Below are 22,178 nucleotides of genomic sequence, written 5' to 3'. Positions count from 1 at the left end.
AAAGCCTGCACTGCAGCAGTTTTCTCTGTGTCCTTTTCTGAAACCTCAATTTACATTTACATTCTCTACATCTCATTGTATATTGTTTGTTGAATATAGTTATGAATAAGATTTAAGTTTAATAGATTAATGTGTCATAAATCAACAAGGAAATATTAGGGAATAAAATTGTCTTATATAGTGACAGATACTAAGTTAGTACATTTTGTGTCTATGCACGTGTGAATTTCATTTGAAGGATTTGTGTTTTGCTGTAGCAGAATCAGATCCTGTTTTTCTTTGGGTAAAATCTGCAGGTAATATGAAACACGGGTGTGGTAAAAAAAATAGCCACTTGGGAACGGCGGCAGGAATTTTGCCTACAGCCACTGCAGCAGCTTCTACCGAGAGGATCAGAAAAGGGAGAGGGGGAATGACAGCCTATAATTGATATTTTGAGCTCCCCCCAAAAAATTTGTCACCCAACTTCCTTGTTCAGCACTGACACTATGAAACAGCAGCAATATGGAGGCAGGGCCCCTTCATGGATTGCTGCCTTGTCGTGGCAAAGGGGCTTGAGTAACTCAGAGAAGCTATGGGCTATGCCGTGCAAGGACACCCAAGACGGACAGGACATAGTGGAGAGTTCCGACTAAACGCAATCCACCTGGAGTAGGAAATGGCAGTGCCACTCCAGTACCTTTGCCAAGAACGCCCCATGATCAGAAACAAAAGGCTAAAAGATATGACGCTGGAAGATGGGCCCCTCAGGTCGGAAGGCGTCCAACATGCTACTGAGGAAGAGCAGAGGACAAGTACAAGTAGCTCCAGAGCTAATGAAGTGGTTGGGCCAAAGCCGAAAGGACGCTCAGCTGTGCATGTGCCTGGAAGTGAAAGGAAAGTCCAAAGAAAAATACTGCATAGGAACCTGGAATGTAAGATCTATGAACCTCGGGAAGCTGGAGGTGGTCAAACAGGAGATGGCAAGAATAAACATCGACATCCTGGGCATCAGTGAACTAAAATAGACAGGAATGGGCGAATTCAGCTCAGATGATTATCATATCTACTATTGTGGGCAAGAATCCCATAGAAGGAATGGAGAGGCCCTCACAGTCAACAAAAGAGTGGGAAAAGCTGTAATGGGATACAATCTCAAAAATGATAGAATGATGTCAATACGAATCCAAGGCAGATCTTTCAACATCACAATAATCCAAGTTTATGCACCAACCACCATTGCTGAGGAGACTGAAATCGAACAATTTTATGAAGATTTACAACACCTACTAGAACACCAAAGAAAGATGTTCTTCTCATTCTAGGGGACTGGAATGCTAAAGTAGGGAGTCAAGAGATAAAAGGAACAACAGGGAAGTTTGGCCTTGGAGTTCAGAACGAAGCAGGGCAAAGTCTAATAGAGTTTTGTCAAGAGAATAAGCTGGTCATCACAAACACTCTTTTCCAACAACACAAGAGGCGACTCTATACATGGAAATCACCAGATGGGCAATATCAAAATCAGATTGATTATATTCTCTGCAGCCAAAGATGGAGAAGCTCTATACAATCAGCAAAAACAAGACCTGGAGCTGACTGCTGCTCTGATCATCAGCTTCTCATAGCAAAACTCAAGCTTAGACTGAAGAGAGTAGGAAAAACCACTGGGCCACTCAGGTATAATCTAAACAACTGGTTCTTAACCTTGGCTTACTCAGGAGTTTTGGACTGCAACTCCCAGAAGCCTTCACCACCAGCTATCCTGACTGGGGTTTCTGGGAGTTGCAGTTCAAAAGCATCCAAGTAACAAAGGTTAAGAACCACTGATCTCTAAACCAAATCCCTTATGAATACACAGTGGAAGTAAAGAACAGATTTAAGGAACTAGATTTGGCGGACAGAGTGCCTGAAGAACTTTGGATAGAGGCTCGTAACATTGTACAGGAGGCAGCAACAAAAACCATCCCAAAGAAAAGGAAATGCAAGAAAGCAAAGTGGCTGTCCAACGAGGCCTTAGAAATAGCAGAGAGGAGAAGGGAAGCAAAATGCAAGGGAGATAGGGAAAGTCACAGAAAATTGAATGCAGACTTCCAAAGAATAGCAAGGAGAGACAAGAGGGCCTTCTTAAAAGAACAATGCAAAGAAATAGAGGAAAATAACAGAAAAGGAAAAACCAGAGATCTGTTCAGGAAAATTCGAGATATTAGAGGAACATTTTGCGCAAAGATGGACATGATAAAGGACAAAAATGGGAGGGACCTAACAGAAGCAGAAGACATCAAGAAGAGGTGGCAGGAATACACAGAGGAATTATATCAGAAAGATTTGGATATCTGTCAGAGTATAGAAATTTTATAAGCCTGAACCTGTATATGTGTTTCATTAACGAGCTGCCATTGTGCACAGATGTGAGAGTGCTGAATCACTCTGGACATGATGTAATGACTTGAAACCAGGAGAAGACCAGGTGCAAAGCATGAAGTCATCTGTTTTCTGATTCGACAAAATATGCCATGTACATGTATATAAGTGGACTGTGTCTTTGCTTCTTTCTCTTCCTCCACTATCACTTGCTGCCACGCATGCTGTCCGTTTGTATAAAGAGTTCCTGCTGTGCTGTTAAGATACCTGCCTGTATATAACTGTAAATACGTGTAAATACAACTGTCTTGCAACACAAGAAGAACTGGTAAAGTGTCTTCAATAACTCTGCGTATTCTACTGTAGCCAAAACCCTAACAATATCCCGAACAACCCAGACAATGTAGTTGCTGACCTTGAGCCAGACATCCTGGAGAGTGAAGTCAAGTGGGCCTTAGAAAGCCTGGCTAACAATAAGGCCAGTGGAGGTGATGGCATTCCAGTTGAACTATTTAAAATCTTGAAAGATGATGCTGTTAATTGCTACATTCAATATGCCAGCAAGTTTGGAAAACCCAACAGTGGCCAGAGGATGGGAAAAGATCAGTGTAGATATGATTCGGTTCACAGTCCTGCACTGCCCAAGTCCAACCAGTTCAGTTTCCTGCTTCTTTCTATGACCCTAGGTGGGCTTCCCCAAAAGCAGCTTGCACAGCTGGAACAGGAGATCATGGATGAGTCTGCTCTGCACTAGCTTTCTGGTAAAGGTAAAGGTTCCCTTTGACATTTAGTCCAGTCATGTCCAATGGTTCTCATCCCCGTTTCCAAGCCATAGAGCCAGCATTTGTCTGTAGACAGTTTCTGTGGTCACGTGGCCAGTGCAACTAGACACGGAATGCCGTTACCTTCCCACTGAGGTGGTACCTATTTATCTACTTGCATTTTTACATGCTTTCAAACCGCTAGGTTGGCAGGAGCTGGGACAAGCGACGGGGGCTCACTCCATCACGTGGATTCGATCTTATGACAGCTGGTCTTCTGACCTTGCAGCACGAAGGCTTCTGCGGTTTAATCCGCAGCGCCACCACATCCCTTTATGGGACTATAAATAATGCTATTTGCACAATCTGGATTTTCCATATGTAAAGTAATCTGAAGTGGTTCTATATTCTCTTCTCTGGGACTGTGTAACTTGCCCCAGGCTACATAGGCTCGCTTTCCTCCCAGAAGGCACAATAGGGAAATGAATTCCCAAACTCAGACTCTTCTGCCAGATACTTCACACACTGGCATTGTCTGCCAGATACTTCACACACTGGAAAAAAGCAAGCCTTGTATACATACGGATGCAGAAGTCTCCACTTTCGTAATATCCTGGGCAGCATTGGGACCGTCGACGGTACATGGTTCTCAGTCCCCTCCGATATGCCGTCTTATAACTTATTCTAAATTGTAAGACAGAAAAAAATACATTGGAAATCAATGCTCACAGCCAAAATTCTATTTATTTTATGTTACTGCAAGGTGGCTATGCTCTATAATTACTTTAAAATGCACAACAGTTTTTGATGATTATACTTTAACCAGTTTTCACTCTGTGAGATAGAAAACGAATATCAAAATCCTATGTCTGTTTCAGCTCCCTGAGCTCATTAAGAAAATCAGTTAAATGTCTACAAGACACGGAGATACTTCTCTTCTCACCAAGTAGGCGAGGATAAACCAGAACCCCTCATCATAGCAGAGTAATAGCCAGACCTGCCAAATCTAGAATTCTGGGCTGAAAACAACAGAATGAAATTTCACAGAGATAACTGCAAAGTTCTACACCTAGGGAGGAAAAAAATAAAGCAGAGATACAAGATGGGGGGTGGTACTTGGCTCACTAACGTTAGGAGCAAGAAGGGTCTTAGAATTAGTGTAGATCACAAACTGAATATGAACCAACAATATGATGTGGCAAAAAAGGCCAATTCTATTTTCGGATGCATTAACGGAAGTATAGTCCACATATCCTATTAAGTATAGTTCCCCTCCATTCAGCACTGGTTAGGCTTCATCACCGAGTACTGTGTCTAGTTCTGGACACCACACTTCAAGAAAGATGCTAACAAATTGGAACAATTTCAGAGGAGGGCGACAAGGATGATCAGGGGACTGGAAACCAAGCCCTAGGAGGAATGACTGAAAGAACTGGGCATGTTTAGCCTTGAAGAAAGAAAAGCAGAGGGGAGACAGGATTACACTTTTCAAATACTTGAAAGGCTCTCATACAGAGGAAGGGCAGGATCTGTTCTCAGTCTTTCCAGAATGCAGGACATGCAATAATGGGCTCAAGCTATAGAAAGTCAGGTTTTGCTTGAATCTTAAGAAAAACTTCCTAACTATTAGAGCAGTATGACCAATTACCTCAAGAGGTCATGAGCACTCTGACACCAGAGCCATTCAGAAGAAAGGTTGACAACCCTCTGTTAGATATACTTTGATTTAGATTCTTGTACGGAGTGAGGGGTTGGACTCAATGGCCTTACAGGCCCTTTCCAACTCCATTATTGTATGATTCTAAGTAGAGTTGTCCAGCTTCAGATTCCTTGGGAGGAGAGACCTCCTCAAGAGCAGTACATCACTGTCAGGAAAAAACTCCTCCTGCCAGCAAGCCAGATCCTCAGTTTCTTTCCCAGCTGCCAAATATCTGAAGTTGAGCTCTGTGTGGGGCTCCAGCAGTTCGGCCATGTAAACTGTAGGTGAGGACTGGGAGCTTGCTGGTGACAGGGCCTCTTCTTCCTCCAGAGCTTGCTTGCTTGCTGTGAAGCCTAACCCTTGCAGCCGATTCCTTGGCCCTATTTGGTTTTTAGACTACTTGACTGTGTTTCTTGGGCTTTTCCTGTTTGTCTTCAGTTGCAAAAGAACTAACTTGACACTGGATTGATCTTGGACTTTTCCCTTGGATCTGCAGAAACCCAGTTTCCCTGACTCCCCTGTAAGGCTCTGCTTGTAGACCTCTGCATTGCTTTGACCCTGATTCTGGACTCTCCTTCCAGCCCTGCTTCATCTATTTACGCTGTAGCCAGCCAAGACCTAGCGCTTAGGATCTCACAGCAGGACACCTCTGCACTCCAACAACGTTTTGCCACACATGGTAATTTATTATCATCATGCCTCAACCTCAAGAAGGGAGAGCTTCCATGACACACAATTCTGAACATCCCTGACCCTCTTTAATTTCAGAAACTAAGCAGGGTGGTGCTCATTTAGGTCAGTGATTTAGGTATCTGGCTGCAAAGCCAGAGGTTGGAGATTTGATTTCCCCTCTGTCTTTCCTAGGAAAAGAGTCAGCCTCTGTAGCCATTGGCAAGCTGCACAGTCCCAAGAGGCTCCCAGAATTAGGGAATGGTCAACCTCTTCTTAGTACTCTCTACCTAGAAAACCCTGGAGAGGGTCGCCATAAGTCAGAATTGACTTGACAGCACTTGATTATTATTAAACAGGACTGATTAGAACTTGGATAGTAATCACAGAGAAATATTAAGGGCTGTGGAGAGGAGGGGGCTGGAGTTCTGTTGCAGAATACCTATTTTGCTTGCAGAAGGTCCCACGCCCAATCCCCAGCATCTCCGGGGGGGAATAAAGAGTGAATTCTGCCTGAAGAGCCACTACAAGTCGGAGTTGATCATTCTGGGCCAATGGGCAACTCATTGAAAAGTTGCTTCCTCTGCTCACTCCTAAAAGGCTACAGACCATGCCAGAGATGAAGCAAAAGAGCCAACTGTCCAAGCCACATGGATCCAGCTAAACACATATTGCTGCTGCTGCAGTGCAAGAATCAGAGCTGCTCAGAGAAGTTGACATTAATTAGCTCATGGTGTACTAATGATGTAATAATGAAAGACGCTCCTGTTAGTGTCAACATTATTGTTGCCTGTACTTTTCACAGTTAAAAAAAATCCTCTTAATTATCCAGTATGCATATATTGGTCACATTCCTCCATTTTATGTTGCTTGTGCTATAGGCATGAGAAAGGTACAGCCTATTCCAGAAATCCTGACTGGCCATACGTTCTGACTTTCTGTTTCCAAGACTTTCTTCCACCTCTTCATGCTTTGGAGTGGAAAGACCAGAAGATGGTGTTAAAGTTTTAGAAGACACCTTTCTTCCTACTTCTTAGCCCTGCTCTCCCATATCAATACCGCATTAATACACAGAGCGTTTCTAGGCAGGGTTGACTTAATGATGACTAAGGAGATGATATTCTTCCTGACCTGTATTTTGTCAGAAATGGTTTCTAAATGCATATTCATGCAGAAAGACTCAAGAATCAAGGGGGGATTTGCATATGGGTAGATCTAGAAGTACTTGCTCTATCAAATAAAGCATACTGATGTTTTAATTGGAGCCCATAATTCTCACATCAAGCCTCAGTTAGTAAAGATTATTTCCTGCCTATCTCACCTCAGTTGACAATAATTATTTATTTTTGGACTGGATAGTCTTATATTCAACAGAAAGCAAGAGAGAAGCTTGGAGTGAGAGATTGTAGACATACCACTCATCTATATGACCGCTCCCACCTTTGTGGCAAAAGGCTAAAATAAATTAATCACAAGTTTACAGTCCTAAATTGGTTGTATTTTCAAAAATATGAAAATGTTCTCATAAAAAAAGGTCCATTTCCAGTCTCTTTAATTTTGCAGGAGAATACCAACAAAGAGAGGATCTATATTTATCCCCAGCATCTTGAGAGCATCACAAAGGTACAGATAAAAAGACTGTGATACAGAGAAGATGAAAAGACAGAGAAAGGTTTGAAATATCTTCCAATCGCCACTTACCTGTGTCGAGTGCACTTGAACCAGTTCAGGATATCTGTACATCTCGTGTAATAGATCTGATCAAAGGGGTGCGCGTACGATTCCTGAACAGTCACAGCATAGCTAGAACAATGAAAGGGGGGAGAAAAGGGAGATCATTAGTCTGTAAAACCTGCTCTCCCTTACGTATTAAAACCTGGGCTCAACACACTTGGCTACTGCAAATCACACCAAACACAGGGAAAGGAAACCACTGTGCCCCCCCCCCACCCCAAAGTCCTCCTAAGATCAGGTATTGTCGGTTTGCTAGTCTGTCTGTGTCTTCATCCATCTTCATAGAAACATGGTTCCAGAGTGGCTTATAAGGCTATAAAAGCGTATGAACAAAACTGAAATACAAACTACTACAAGAAACAAACCGTCAAAAATTAAAAAGGGCATGTCAAAAACATAGAGCCAAAATTAGGAGAAAATTGGGGGAAACTGGATTGTACCGTCAATGTTAACTCAAAAGAAGTGAAATTTACAGGCAAAATGTATAAATTGACCAAGGAACTAATACAGAGGACAATAATGGGGGGAGGGGGGTTGTAGGTGGGAATAAACTTGTATTAAAGGCAGCAATTCCTTATTTGTTCCTGGATGAATATCAGGTTTTCTGTCTAGTGCCCAAAAGATGACGTTGGCACCAGATAAGCATTCCTGGGAGATATATTCTCCAACTGCAACACCATCATCGAAACAGCTCGTTTTCTAGTTGACATCAATCTTACTTCTAATGGGTGAGATTTCAGAGAAGTGCATGAGCCAACGACTTCAATGCATCAATGACTCCTAACCTGTCACCCTTTCTTTACAGTTCCCATCATCCCTACCCATTTGACCGTCTTGCCTGAGCTGAGAGGAGATGTCGCTCACACCATCTGTGGAGCACTAAATTAGGGAAGGCTGGAGACGCAGGCAGAGGGATACTGAAGTAGGTACTGAGTTTCCAAGATCAGACCTTGGGAGACTCCCTCGAAGCAAGGGCTGTGACAGATTCCCAGCATGAGTTTGGCGCGAGCAAGAGGGAGAACAGTTAGGTAGGCATGGCTGTCTAGATTCATTCAGCACTCTTGTCTCCTACAGAGACGGCCAAATAGACTTGGCAAACTCACTAGTTAAGGCAGGACTACAGTGGCTGTTTCTCCCCAAATGCTGGGAACAATGTCAACGCCACTAAGACAAGCCAGCTGGGGACTTGGGAGCCCATGCAGATAATCAGCTTGTCTCCAGATGAGTTCCTTTACCCTGGGGTAATTCAGTCCATAGCACCTGCCAAATAAAGAGGACCTCAAAATCACATAGCAGGGATAGATATGGATGAGATGCTCCTGACCAGAAATACCAGATACTGTGAGAATCACCGATTTGGTCCTGAAGAAATCCCACTTTCCACATAAAGCCTTAAATTTAATCACTTTAGTTCTGTCTCCTGTTTCCCTACCCTAGAGATATAACACAGACCAGCGACATGTCACGAACGTTGCCATTCCTTTTAATGTCCTGCCTTGCTGCTTCCACTACTATTTCCATGCAAAGTGTAAGCTCCTTGCAGCAGGGGACTTGTCTTCATTGCTTCCGTTACTTGTTCTTTAAAGCATTTTTGTAAATAGACACGTTTCATATATTCTGAGATTGGGGCCTTGCCTCAGAAGGAGGATTTTAGAGCTAAGGCCTCCCTCATTTTAAAGTTCCATCTGGCTGATTTTGATGTATTCAAGTCCTCTTTTATTCTAAACAACAACAAACCAAATGCCCAAGGAAGGGTGTTAATTGATCTAGCAATATTTAGCTGGTATAAATAAGACTCAGGGTTCATGATAACGAACCCTCAAATCAAGGGAAAAATAGTACCACTCTCTTTTAACAAACCACCTTGTTACTGTCTGTTAAGGTAATGTACCAGAACTTCTCTCTCTCTCTCTCTCTCTCTCTCTCTCTCTCTCACACACACACACACACACACACACACACACACACACACACACACAAATAAAACAATGTGTGTTCCTAACCCACAGGGTGGCTTACTGAATCAGCCGCCACCACCAATTATATTAGTTTTCATTTCTGCAGCCGCCGATGGGAAGGGGGTGACGTGCTTGGGTCTGAAGTCTCACATCCAGCTGAGTCAGGATCTCCCTCCGGAATGTGGAGCAGTAAAGAACTCCCAAGTAGTTTCCGAGGGCGTCTCTCTGACAAGGAGTTTCTGCGAGGGGGTGGGGGGGTTGAAGTCTCCTCGTAAAGAGATTTGGGAAAACATAAACTGACAGAAGCTTGCTGGCTTCCATAAAAAGAAAATATAGAGGGGAAAGTTCTAGGCCCTTAAATAAAACCATATCAGATATATTTCCCCTCCTCCTGGGACTGCTCAGCTTTTACTTTGTGTACAAAAAGCTAATTAAAAGCACATATTAACATAACGCAGTGGAGCCTTCCCAGCATGGTAGGATTCCAGCACTTCATTTATATGATGAAGGCGCAAGCATCCACATGACGAGTATACCAATCAAGCGCAAGACATTTTTTTCATTAGAAAACAGGAGAGAAGTCTCTGGGGTCTGATTTTTCACTTCTGTTCGTTTCTAAACAGAAACTATTTTAATCTGAGATAATTTGTAGCAGAAATTAACCAGTAATTGAGAATCATAAATTGTGAACTAAGCAGTTAGTCTTTGCTGTTGTTGTCGTTCCCTTAAAAACTTTAGCATCCAAAGTGGAAATGTCAGCAGGAAGATGTGCGGTGCTCAAAGCACAGAAGCTCAGCCCATTCAGGAGGTCCCGTCTGTGTGGGCAATGACAAGTTGCCAGGAATCTCTCCCCACACGCAGAGAACTGTCAATCTAACCAACGATCCATCGAATCCAGAATACTAGATGCAACTCCACAGATACTACGCTCTTGACCCTGACCTAACAGCAGTGGTGACTAGTGACTCCAGTTTTAGGGGTGCTGTGAATCCACTCCGGGTTTTAGCTCACATTTTACAGGAGTTATTTAAGGAGGAGAACCCCTCTGGGCGGACAGCATTCACACTCTTCAAGAGCATCTGTAAACCACAAATAAAAACCTGGAGTGGATTTACAGCAGTCCCAAAACTGGAGTCACCAGCCACTCCTGCCTACAGAGTGGGTGGGGTTAAGACAAGCAGCTCTCTCGTTTCCTCTGTTTTTCCAACCCTGATCAACAAGGAAGCATCTGAGAGGTGCACTCAGGCCAGGCACAGATGTCAGAGACAGTCTGTAGAGGGGAGCAATTAGAGAGAAGAGCACTTTAACATGGCAGAGAGGTGAATGACCAAGTCTTCCTGTGTTTGTAAAAACAAACTTAAGAGGACTCTTGTGGACTGAAGACCAGTCTTCAAGCAAACCACACAAATCTGCCAGAATCCCAGAGGTGAGAGAAGTTTGTGCTGTGAAAGATGCTTTCATGAGCTACAGGCTAGCTTAACATTTGTGTCCCACCACAGAGGTGGAACATAGGCTTCACATGCAGAAGGCGCTAGGCCCAGCCCCCAGCATCTCTGGGCAGAACTTCGACCTTAACATTCAAGATAAGACTTGGTGGAAAACACAACCTTGCTGGAAAAGGTTGGGAGGCAGCAGGAAAAGAGGAAGACTGAACGAGAAATGGACGGACTCAGCAGAGGAAACCATGGCCTTCAGTTTGTGAGACAGTTGAGCAGGACTGCGCTCATGAGAGGTCATTTTAGAGGTCAGCCATTCATAGGGTCACTGTAAGTCAGAGGTGGCTTGGCAGTATGTAACAAGAACAGGGATGGAAAAGCTGGTCATGTTCATAATTGGGGTAGAGAGATGGAATACATGGTTTGGGACCCTGTTGGGGGGAACAGTAAAGGTGTAGCCAGGTATACTTTGATAGACGATGTGGTCTAGCTCTTCCACTTTAGATGGAGGAGAAAGTCAAAGGTTCACTGGGAGGAGACCTCAGTGTTGTCTGTCATGTCATATTGCATGAAGGAGTAGAAGGATGTCCACTTTCCAGAGTAGGAGGCTCTTGTGCTGGATTTTCTAGAGGAGGTCGGGACCTCCTGGACTTGAGCTGATAATAGAGGTGAGGTTTTATCCTGAGTGTTGTGAGCTTTAAGGCCTGTAGGTTTGTAGGTCTGGTTTGAGATATGCAAGGTTTGAGATACGCAAGGAGAGGTTGGCAGAGAAGTATATCTAGCATCCCAGAGAATCTAACTTCTTTCCCTTCTCTGTCCACCAAAGTTGAGTGTGGTTGAGTTCTGGATCTACCCTGCCCAGCATCCACAATTATGGGCTTTGCGGTTTGACATTTAAAAAGAAATTCACAGTCTTTCTCACACACATGGGAAATGTCTCTCTTCTTGGGGGTTGGTGGCAGGAAAGAAGGTAAGCCAAGATTGACTTACTAGGTGAAAGGGATAGTAGGGGTCACCACTGGTTTGGCTGCCTGGGTATGGATTTGCATAAATACCGGATCCATAACCCGGTCCATGTCTATCCTGGTCTTACCAGAAGCTTGTATGGCACCCAGAGTACTCTTGAATATGGAGAGCACGGCTATTTCTGGCTAGAGACCAGCAATTTCATTCATCTGATGGGGGATTGGCATCTATATCAGGACAGATGAGACTGCTGAGAGCCAAAGCAGAGGCCCTGGAGGCCCTGGGCTACCCATACTCTGAAAGAGGCAGAGATTTCCAGAAGCAATGTTTCCCAACCTTGGGTCCCCAGATGTTCTTGGAACAAAACTCCCAGAAGCCTCCACCACTAGCTGTGCTGGCCAGGATTTCTGAAAGTTATAGTCTAAGAATATCTGAAGAACCAAGGGTGCCCCAGTGGAAAGGGGAGAGGGAAGTTCCTCTCAGTTGAGGGTCCTCCTTATGGCTCTTATCCCCACTCACCTTCCATTCCACCAACGGATCTGGAGGTGGCCTTTTTATTTTAACGAACATATCCTGCTCGTCTTCCAGTACAGATTTGAGGGTCCGAGCGGGACAGGGTGAGGGCAGCCAAAACCAATGTGTTCTGAGGGCTGGCACCTCCTTCTTTTGACAGAGGTCACCTTCCACATCAAGAGCTGGGCAGTTGGTGGAAGCCACCTGCAAATTGCCAACAACTAGAGTGGCTTAGCCTCAGAGGAGTAGACTGCTTTTCCCAGCAGAAAGCTGAATGGCAGGGATCTTGATTTTTGCAGCCCTGAGGTGTGATGACTAGGCAATGTGTGTTATGGCTTTCATCTAAGCATAGGAGGCACTTGGAAAGGCCGTGGATAAAGGAATCTCAGCACCACATGAGGAACATTTCTTGAAGAGCAGTGCAAGTGTCATAAGAAGGGCACCAAATGCCAAAGAATGGGAAACTAGTTACAGTACAGTAATTTAAAAAGCGAGTTAAGTGAAAACGAATGGAATTAAAATGGAAAGGAAAATGGATAGTTAAGTCTATATGAACTGCTAGCATTAGACATTGACACTTCTTATTTACATCCCCCCTTTGAATACGAAGCGCCCACAGAGGTCTGCTCCCTCACCCCAGAACTGACTGGTCCACTCACTGGTTGCTATGCAGCACATGTGTCCATCATCATCAACATTGCACCAATCATGGAAGTAACCCGGCCGGCACTTCCCCGCCTCCTCACACAGCCAACCACTCAACAGCTGAGCCAGAAGACTCTTCATCCTGCCTTCTCACCAGTGTGATCGGCTTTGCAGGGAGGCAGGGAAGCGCTGGCCCAGCGACTTCTGCCATTGGTCAATGTTAATGATGACGGACATGCAACTGCTGAGTGGACCAGCCTGTTCTGGGGGGAAGGGAACAGTAGCACCTGTGGTGCCACACTTCATATTTGGATCCCCAGAGATATGAATACAAAGTGCAGATGTTTAGCTAGGATGATATAGAGGAGAGGCTCTGAAATGATGTTGTCTAAACAGTGGGTGTAAAGGAACTGAAGGAAACTGGAGGGAATATAGGCTACATGCACATTAGGAGTGGGTGGAGTTTAAGTTGCAATGGTTTAAGTTTTGGAAGGTTCTGGAAGATGCTGCACAGACGCAGATAACCCTCACATCTGTGAGTCTACAGAGACCATGAAAAACTGTGCTTTTGAAAGCTGTTGCACAGTATAGATCAGACAGTGCCAGATAGACTGATGGTCCGACTTAGTATAAAGGTGTTACAAGGATGACTAAAATCCTTGTAACACCTTTATACTAAGGTGTTTAAAATCCCTTAGTTTAGAAAAGTCTCTTGCACATTATTTAAAATCCCCCAATTTAGAAAAGTCTCTTGCACATTATTTGTATGATATTGGTGGATGTAGGCTGTGTCTTGGTTTGTAAAATAGAAGCCCCGTTTTGCTCCAATGCATTGTGTACAGTTACTGGCATTTAACAGTTACTGGCCTGACGTCTTCCTATTGATTGCTCCGCTGTCGAAGTTCAAATTATCTTCCTCAAGTCCTGACACTTACTCTCTGCAAAGAGAATTAATCTGTACTTGGGTTCTGCACCGCCAGGATCCCAAGTGGAGGATCAAGTGCGACTGGGATTGCTGGAGAGAACCTGAGATGTGCAGTTCAAGGATCATAGTGGAAGAGCCAACCCTGCAGATGGCCACACTTACACTGTAAACTTGTTCACTTGCTGATGGACAAGCCTTTATACACCCAAATATACCTGTGGGAGTTCATTCTAAACTGGAAAGAAATGTCCAGATACTTGCTTCAAGCATCTGACTTTTCTGCTCCACAGCAGAGGCTTCTCACAAGATAGAAACACCATCAACTGATCCCATTTCTCTGTGGTTTGAAGTGAGCCTCCTATGGGCAAAGATAGCAAAGCAAAACATATTCATATCACTCTTTGCTAACACAACCCCCACTTGTCTTGATTATTATTTTATGATCCTGTTTACCCCTTTTGACCCTGTCCTAACTCAATCTTTTTGGCCTGATTTATTACTGTTTAAGGATCACAGTCATCTTGGCCAGGGCTGCCAATCAATGCTGGTATTTAATTTCTGTTTCTCCTTGATTGGGTCTCCGGGTTGCTGACTTCCTTCACACAAAATCAATACTGTATTCCTGGGCCTGAAATGTACTTTACCTTGCAATGGACCTGCAAACCATAGCAAGTCGCAGCCCCTGTTTCCACCCACGTTTGGCTTGTGATGGAGTTGAAGCAGTGTGGGATATGTAGTCAGAGAAATGTAAGATGGAGTTAGACAGGTTCTGTATGAAGATGATTTGGGAGACATTGGAATGTGTTTTTCTAAATGCTATGAGAGTGTTTTCCTGAAGACCGGTAAAATGTGGTTAGAGATAAAGCTCAAGGTCGGACAAAGAGGCCCATGAAAGACTCAACATACCGAGCTAATTGGAGAAGAGATAAAACATCTGGATTTTCATGGGAATCCAGGGCGGAGGAAGGTGTTACAGCCCCTTGAGGCTAATTGTTTAACAGACACGAAGTGTAAAGAAGAAGGGCAGAGTTAGAGAATGTAGAAAATGGACGATAGGTTATGTTGGAGAAGTTCGATTCCATGATGATAGGAGAGAAAAAGAACTTGATGGTTTGAGCATGTGGCTTGAAGGAGAAAGAATGTAAGTAAAGAGAAAGAAGGAGGTGGGGCTAGCCCACCTTAACCCAGCTTTCTTGTTGTTGTTGTTTAGTCGTTGTGTCCGACTCTTCATGGCCCCATGGACCAGAGCACGCCAGGCCCTCCTGTCTTCCACTGCCTCCCGGAGTTGGGTCAAAGTCATGTTGGTTGCTTCGGTGACACTGTCCATCCATCTCGTCCTCCATTGTCCCCTTCTCCTATTACCTTCACAGTTTCCCAACATCAGGGTCTTTTCCAGGGAGTCTTCGCTTCTCATGAGATGGCCACAGTAATGGAGCCTCAGCTTCAGGATCTGTCCTTCCAATGAGCACTCAAGGTTGATTTCCTTCAAAATGGATAGGTTTGTTCTCCTTGCAGTCCAGGAATCTCTCAAGAGTCTCCTCCAGCACCACAATTCAAAAGCGTCAATTCTTCGGCGGTCAGCCTTCTTTATGGTCCAGCTCTCACTTCCATACATCCCTACTGGAAAAACCATCGCTTTGACTATGCGGACCTTTGTCAGCAAGGTGAGGTCTCTGCTTTTTTTTTTTTTTTTTTTTTTTTTGCTACAAAACCCAACTTAGTAGTGGTTTTTTTTTAATTTTAATGGGAATTCGTTATTTTATTTAACTCTAATATTACTAATCTTTGAATATGTTATTTATGCTAAAGCTTGAACTATATAAACTAAGTCTATGAAACTTTATTTTTCTAATAAAAAATAATTATAAAAATTCTACAGAAGGACTGGTCTCTTGAACAGCAGGGTTTGGCTAAATCCAGGAGGTGGAGAGGGCCACAAACTAGCTATTTTTAAGAGCCCTACCTAACTGAGCTTTTGTGAGTTCTAAGGAATCACAAAGCCCATGTGTCTGTACTTGAAAAAGTACTGGGTAAAAGTAAAGTGTTCTTTTAAGGTCAGACCTGTTCAAGAGGCTTACGCTACGCACTGCTGAGGTCTTGAGACTTACCTCAGCGTAAAGGTGGCAGGTAAGGGGTCTGTCGAACTCTCTGACAGAGTGCTAGGTGCTCCTTAGGGAGGCTTGGGCACCACTTGCCTTAGAAGGCTCTCATTGTTATGTGGTCAACACACTTTTAGAAAGTCTAATAAATCTGACTATAACGAATTTCAGAATGCCAGTAACAGCATGTTGCTTAAGAAGATCCATGCTCATTATATCACAAATCCTCACTATAGCATAAACTCACAGCATTACAGAATAATGCTGGGAAACATTTTTAAGAGTCCATTTTGGATTGAATAAGCAATATTAAGTGCAGAAGTTTGCTGAGGAGCAGAGGTTTCGGTGGAGCAAAATCACAGATGTATTATTCTTATTTCTGCAGGAGAACTTTTACCATGCTCATTTAAAATTCTCCTGGGTTTTAAGGCAGGGAAACTGAGCAGACACTTTCCATTGCCTACTATTTTGAATTTGCAAGCACGAGAGTACTTAGTTCAGCATAATAAATCAGTACATTTTAATCCTCTGAATAACTTCAAGCCAGGTTATCCAGTGGGTTGTCTTCAGCCATACTTACTTACCTGGATGCTCAAAGTCCAGGCTAGAGGCCATTCTTAGAGCACTCCTTGCCTAATGAGGTACAATGGATGGCTAACAGAGGAAAGAGGCCTTTTTGGTGATGTAATTCCCCCTCATGCTTTCTGTTACATCATCATGCCTGATTATGTTTTGAGGATTTTTCTTTTTACTCAAAAGCCTGCACAGTGCATGTTGTGCCTTTCTGGTTAGCCAAATAAAGGCATCTCCACAACTTGGATTTTGAAATTTCTCTTATATCCAACACAGCTCCCCCTATATTATTCTCTTTTTTGTTTTTTTAATTTTTATTTTGTTAAAATTAAAATTTAAAAAAATTAAGAAGAAATGTTATGGCACCTTAAAAACAAACTGCTATATTTTTATGTGAGCCTTCATGGACAAGTCTGCTTCTTCAGACATGAGAGTTTGAAGAACTCCCATTCTCATGTCTGAAGAAGTGGACTTGTCCATGAAAGCTCACACTACAATATATCAGTTAGTCTTTAAGGTACCACAATGTTTTTGTCTTATTTTATTTTTATTTTTATTTATTTTTTGCCTAATGAAAATAAGCCCATGTGGAGCATAGACAGAGCATGGGACTACAACTTAAGGGATCTGAGTTCAAATCCTTGCATGGCCACAGGAACCTATGGGGTGTGGGGCACCAGTAAACTCCTCAAAAACCCTACTAGGATCACCGTAAGTCAGAACAAAAAGAACACATTATTTTAACAAATCCAGCAGTGAAGCCCTGCATCAGAAGAAGTGGATTTCATGCAACCTAGACTGGGACTTTAATTTCTGAAGGTTCGTCCCTCCAGCATGATGTACAGCTATCCAGACAACTCACATTGACTTGCTTAACCTGTCAGGCATCTAAAACGATCTCCAGCCTTGACAGTACAGAAAGTGCCTACAACTCTTACTATAAAGTGTCTGCTAGCTCTGTGACATAGAAAAAGCTCTGAGTTGTAAAAGAATTCTTGTATTCTTCAAATTGAGATTCAACATTTACCATTTTTACCAACTTTCTTGTTCCCACCAAACCTAGGAACTATTTGGGCTGAAACCTGGCATGTGAACACTCTTGCTGTCTGCAGTTTCTTCTCTACGACATATTTAGACAACACAGTCTGCTCTTACATCAAGCTCCCCGCCACACACACTTTTGTTACACCACCAAGTCCAATAAAGAGTTTCTTAATTCAAATGCTTACACAGAGATTTTTTTTCAAATTCTGCTTGATCAACGACATCATGAATTTTGCAATCTATCTTATGAGCACCATGGATTTTCCTGAAATGTCCTCCCTAGAGAGAATCACCATGTATTCATTTTATTTATTTATTTATTTATTTATTTATTTATTTATTTATTTATTTATTTATTTATTTATTTGATTGATTGATTGATTGATTGATTGATTGATTGATGATTGATTGATTGATTGATTGATTGATTGATTGATTGATTGATTGATTGATTGATTGATTGATTGATTGATATCCCGCCCATCTGGTAGATTCTACCACTCTAGGCAGCTTCCAACATAGAATATGTACATTAAATCAGTACAAACATTAAACATAAAACATAATTCATAACAGATACAGTGCCTAAGATATAAAATAAAATAAAATAATAGATAGGGGAAAGAAAAAGAATCAAGAGCTTGTAGGAGGGCAGGCCTGGATGAACATCCATGTTTTCAGTTGGTTTTTAAAAGTACCCAGCGTAGGGGCCTCACGAATCTCCGGTGGGAGGTTATTCCAGAGGAGAGGAGCCACCGCTGAGAAGGCCCAGTTTCGTGTATTTTCCCTTCGGGCCTCCCTTGGTGTCAGGCTCCTCAGCCTCACCTCCTGGGTCGCGCAGGTGATCCGGGTAGATCTTGGTGGGAGCAGGCGTTCCATCAGGTATCGAGGTCCTAAACCGTTTAGGGCCTTATTAGCATCAAAACTTTGAAGTCAACGCGGAAACGGATGGGCAGCCAATGCAATGCGGCCAGCGTTGGAGAGATATGTTGGTGTTTTCTCACTCCAGTAAGGAGTCTGGCCGCTGCATTCTGCACCACCTGAAGTTTCCACATCAGCCTCAAAGGCAGCCCCACGTAGAGCGTGTTACAGTCGTCTAATCTTGAGATTATGTCATTCAGCATATAAAGTGGATCCTTTTTTAAAAAAAATTCCAGATATTTTAAGATCTCTATGGTTTTCATTTTGCTGTGGCTGGCATTTTTTTTTTTTATTGGTTCCATCTTGTGATGTGTTTTTTATTCTGCTTAATTTTTAGGATCTGGTTGTTTATTTCTTTGGCTTTAAAGGATACTGTTTATTTCTCAGAGAGGATTATTAACTGGGTAGCATAAAAATAAGGCAGAACAATGTCAGTATTACATTGCCTGGGCTTCTGATGGAGGAGGAAAAAGAACAGGAATATGGAATCTTCCAAAGAGCAATATGCAGTCCTGTGGCAGGATTTTTTTTCTTTGACACCCTTATAACAGAAAAACAAGAATACTGTAGGTATAACTGAATATGTCAATCCATTTAAGAAAACTGCACACTTTTACAGGAAGCCACCTGTTGGTTGAAATCCTTTTGACACAACTATGAGGGTGGAAGGGTGATAATGTCTCCAGAAGATATAGATTTGCAATAATTAAAACCTTCCTTCTTCTGTCCCAGAGCATTTCTGGCTCCTATATAGCCCCTTTCATCACATGAAAGCTATGGGACCTGGCAGGCAGCGCAAAGAGTTCTTTAATGCTTTTGTTTGTTCAGTCGTTTAGTCGTGTCCGACTCTTCGTGACCCCATGGACCAGAGCACGCCAGGCCCTCCTGTCTTCCACCGCCTCCCGGAGTTGGGTCAAATTCATGTTGGTTGCTTCGATGACACTGTCCAACCATCTCATCCTCGGTCGTCCCCTTCTCCTCTTGCCTTCACATTTTCCCAACATCAAAGTCTTTTCCAAGGAGTCTTCTCTTCTCATGAGATGGCCAAAGTACTGGACCCTCAGCTTCAGGATCTGTCCTTCCAATGAGCACTCGGGGTTGATTTCCTTTAGAATTGATAGGTTTGTTCTCCTTGCAGTCCAGGGAACTCTCAAGAGTCTCCTCCAGCACCACAATTCAAAGGCATCAATTCTTCGGCGGTCAGCTTTCTTTATGGTCCAGCTCTCACTTCCATACAACACTACAGGAAAAACCATAGCTTTGACTATGCGAACCTTTCTCAACAAGGTGATGTCTCTGCTTTTTAAGATGCTTATCTAGGTTTGTCATTGCTTTCCTCCCAAGAAGCAGGCGTCTTTTAATTTCGGGGCTGCTGTCTCCATCTGTAGTGATCATGGAGCCCAAGAAAGTAAAATCTGTCACTGCCTCCATATCTTCCCCTTCTATTTCCCAGGAGGTGATGGGACCAGTGGCCATGATCTTAGTTTTTTTTATGTTGAGTTTCAGACCGTTTTTTGCACTCTCGTCTTTCACCCTCATTACTAAGGTTCTGTAGCTCCTCCTCACTTTCCGCCATCAGAGTGGTATCATCTGCATATCGGAGGTTGTTGATATTTCTTCCTACAATCTTAATTCCGGTTTGGGATTCCTCCAGTCCAGCCTTCCGCATGATGTATTCTGCATATAAGTTAAATAAGCAGGGTGACAATATGCAGCCTTGTCATACTCCTTTCCCAATTTTGAACCAATCCGTTGTTCCATATCCAGTTCTAACTGTTGCTTCCTGTCCCACATATAGGTTTCTCAGGAGATAGATAAGGTGGTCAGGCATGCCCATTTCTTTTAGGACTTGCCATAGTTTGCTGTGGTCCACTCAGTCAAAGGCTTTTGCATACTCAATGAAGCAAAAGTAGATGTTTTTCTGGAACTCTCTGGCTTTCTCCATAATCCAGCGCATGTTGGCAATTTGGTCTCGAGTTCCTCTGCCCCTTCGGAATCCCGCTTGTACTTCTGGGAGTTCTCGGTCCACATACTGCTGAAGCCTACCTTGTATGATTTTGAGCATAACCTTGCTGGCGTGTGAGATGAGTGCAATTGTCCGGTAGTTGGAGCATTCTTTGGCACTGCCCTTCTTTGGTATTGGGATGTAGACTGATCTTTTCCAGTCCTCTGGCCACTGTTGAGTTTTCCAAACTTGTTGGCATATTGAATGTAGCACCTTAACAGCATCATCCTTTAGGATTTTAAATAGTTCGACTGGAATGCCATCACCTCCACTGGCCTTGTTGTTAGCCAGGCTTTCTAAGGCCCACTTGACCTCACTCTCCAGGATGTCTGGCTCTAGGTCAGCAACTATATTGTCTGGGTTGTCCGGGATATCCAAAACTTTCTGATATAATTCCTCTGTGTATTCTTGCCACCTCTTCTTGATGTCTTCTGCTTCTGTGAGGTCCCTTCCATTTTTGTCTTTTATCATGTCCATCTTTGCACAAAATTTTCCTCTAATATCTCCAATTTTCCTGAACAGATCTCTGGTTTTTCCTTTTCTGTTATTTTCCTCTATTTCTTTGCATTGTTCATTTAAGAAGGCCCTCTTGTCTCTCCTTGCTATTCTTCGGAAGTCTGCATTCAATTTTCTGTAACTTTCCCTATCTCCCCTGCATTTTGTTTCCCTTCTCTTTTCTGCTATTTGTAAGGCCTCATTGGACAGCCACTTTGCTTTCTTGCATTTCCTTTTCTTTGGGATGGTTTTTGTTGCTGCCTCCTGTACAATGTTACGAGCCCCTATCTTGTGTCCAGTTGTGGACACCGCTCTTCAAGAAGGATGCTGACAACTTGGAAGAAGTTCAGAGGAGGGCAAAAAGGATGATCAGAGGGCTGAAGCCTTATGAGGGAAGGCCGAAAGTATTAGGCAGGTTTAGCTTGAGGAAAGGAGACTAAGAGGAGATATGATAGCACTTTTCAAATACTTGAAAGGCTGTCATTCAGAGGAGGGGCAGGATCTCTTCTCAATTATCCCAGGGTGCAGGACACTGCAACAATGGGCTCAAGATACAGAAAGACAAATTTCTGTTAAATATGAAAAACCTCCTAAATATTAGAGCAGTACAATAATGGAATCAATTACCTCGAAAGGTGGGGAGTGCTCCAACACTGGAGGCATTCAAGAGAAACTTAGACAACCACCTTGCAGATATCCTTTCATCTATATCCCTGCATCGACCAGGGAGTTGGACTTGATGATCTTATAGACTCCCTACAACTTCACTATTCTATAATTCTATGATTCATTTTTAGAAATCTTCACTGTTGAATAACATTAGCAACGAGGGGAGATTTTTCGTAATAAAAGACTTTCTCCTTTCATTCTGTGGCTCCCACACCTTTCCTGTGATTAAAGAAAAGAAATGCTGAAAGTCCTCGTCTTCTGGTGACATCATGAACCTTCTACAGGTGTAAATTATGTAAGAGGATTTCAGCCATTGGGCATCTTCCCATGTTCATGGGAAAAGCCTCTTCTTTCCTCCAATATCCCCTGTCTTTGACCCCTAGATAACTTGAACACTCATGGAGTTCATTTTCATTTAGCAAGTCTCAAAATGTGTTACCATGCAAACAATGTAGCATTGATGTTAACTTATCTATACATAAGCTTGGCTGATATCAGGTTGTAAGATACAGTAAATTGTTTGAAATCAGAATGGATAATGTGTATTCATCAGTCAAAAATTAAATATTTAGCATTTGTTCTGTGCATCCAGGTATTAAAGTACAACAGGATATATGTGCCTTGGTTTGGTAGAAGCAAAAGATATAACTTAGGAAGATACAAAAGCAGCTGATGTACTGGGAAATGCTGCCACTTTCTTGTTTACGGAGAACTTCTATTAAAAAA

At 42.9% G+C, this 22,178-nt stretch overlaps 1 protein-coding gene across 11 annotated transcripts in view; it reads right to left on the bottom strand.

The window, feature by feature from the left end:
• The window catches only part of MEGF11 (multiple EGF like domains 11), a 474,775-nt gene that overhangs the window by 348,196 nt on the left and 104,401 nt on the right, over nucleotides 1-22,178 (bottom strand). For all 11 annotated transcript variants that reach the window (XR_013538901.1, XR_013538902.1, XR_013538903.1 and 8 more), the window contains exons 4-5: nucleotides 7,171-7,272; nucleotides 3,685-3,785 (exon numbers count right to left, since the gene is read on the bottom strand). Coding sequence is in view for 8 of the 11 variants with exons in the window: in XM_078380886.1 (XP_078237012.1) it covers nucleotides 3,685-3,785; nucleotides 7,171-7,272 (203 nt within the window). In the remaining 3 variants the exon portion in view is untranslated. The remainder of the gene's footprint in view (nucleotides 1-3,684; nucleotides 3,786-7,170; nucleotides 7,273-22,178) is intronic.

The sequence above is a fragment of the Pogona vitticeps genome, chromosome 12, assembly GCF_051106095.1.
Source record: "Pogona vitticeps strain Pit_001003342236 chromosome 12, PviZW2.1, whole genome shotgun sequence".
NCBI lineage: Eukaryota > Metazoa > Chordata > Lepidosauria > Squamata > Agamidae > Pogona > Pogona vitticeps.
The sequence above is the reverse complement of the archived record's forward strand: the minus strand, read 5'-3'. Positions and strand labels throughout refer to the sequence as shown.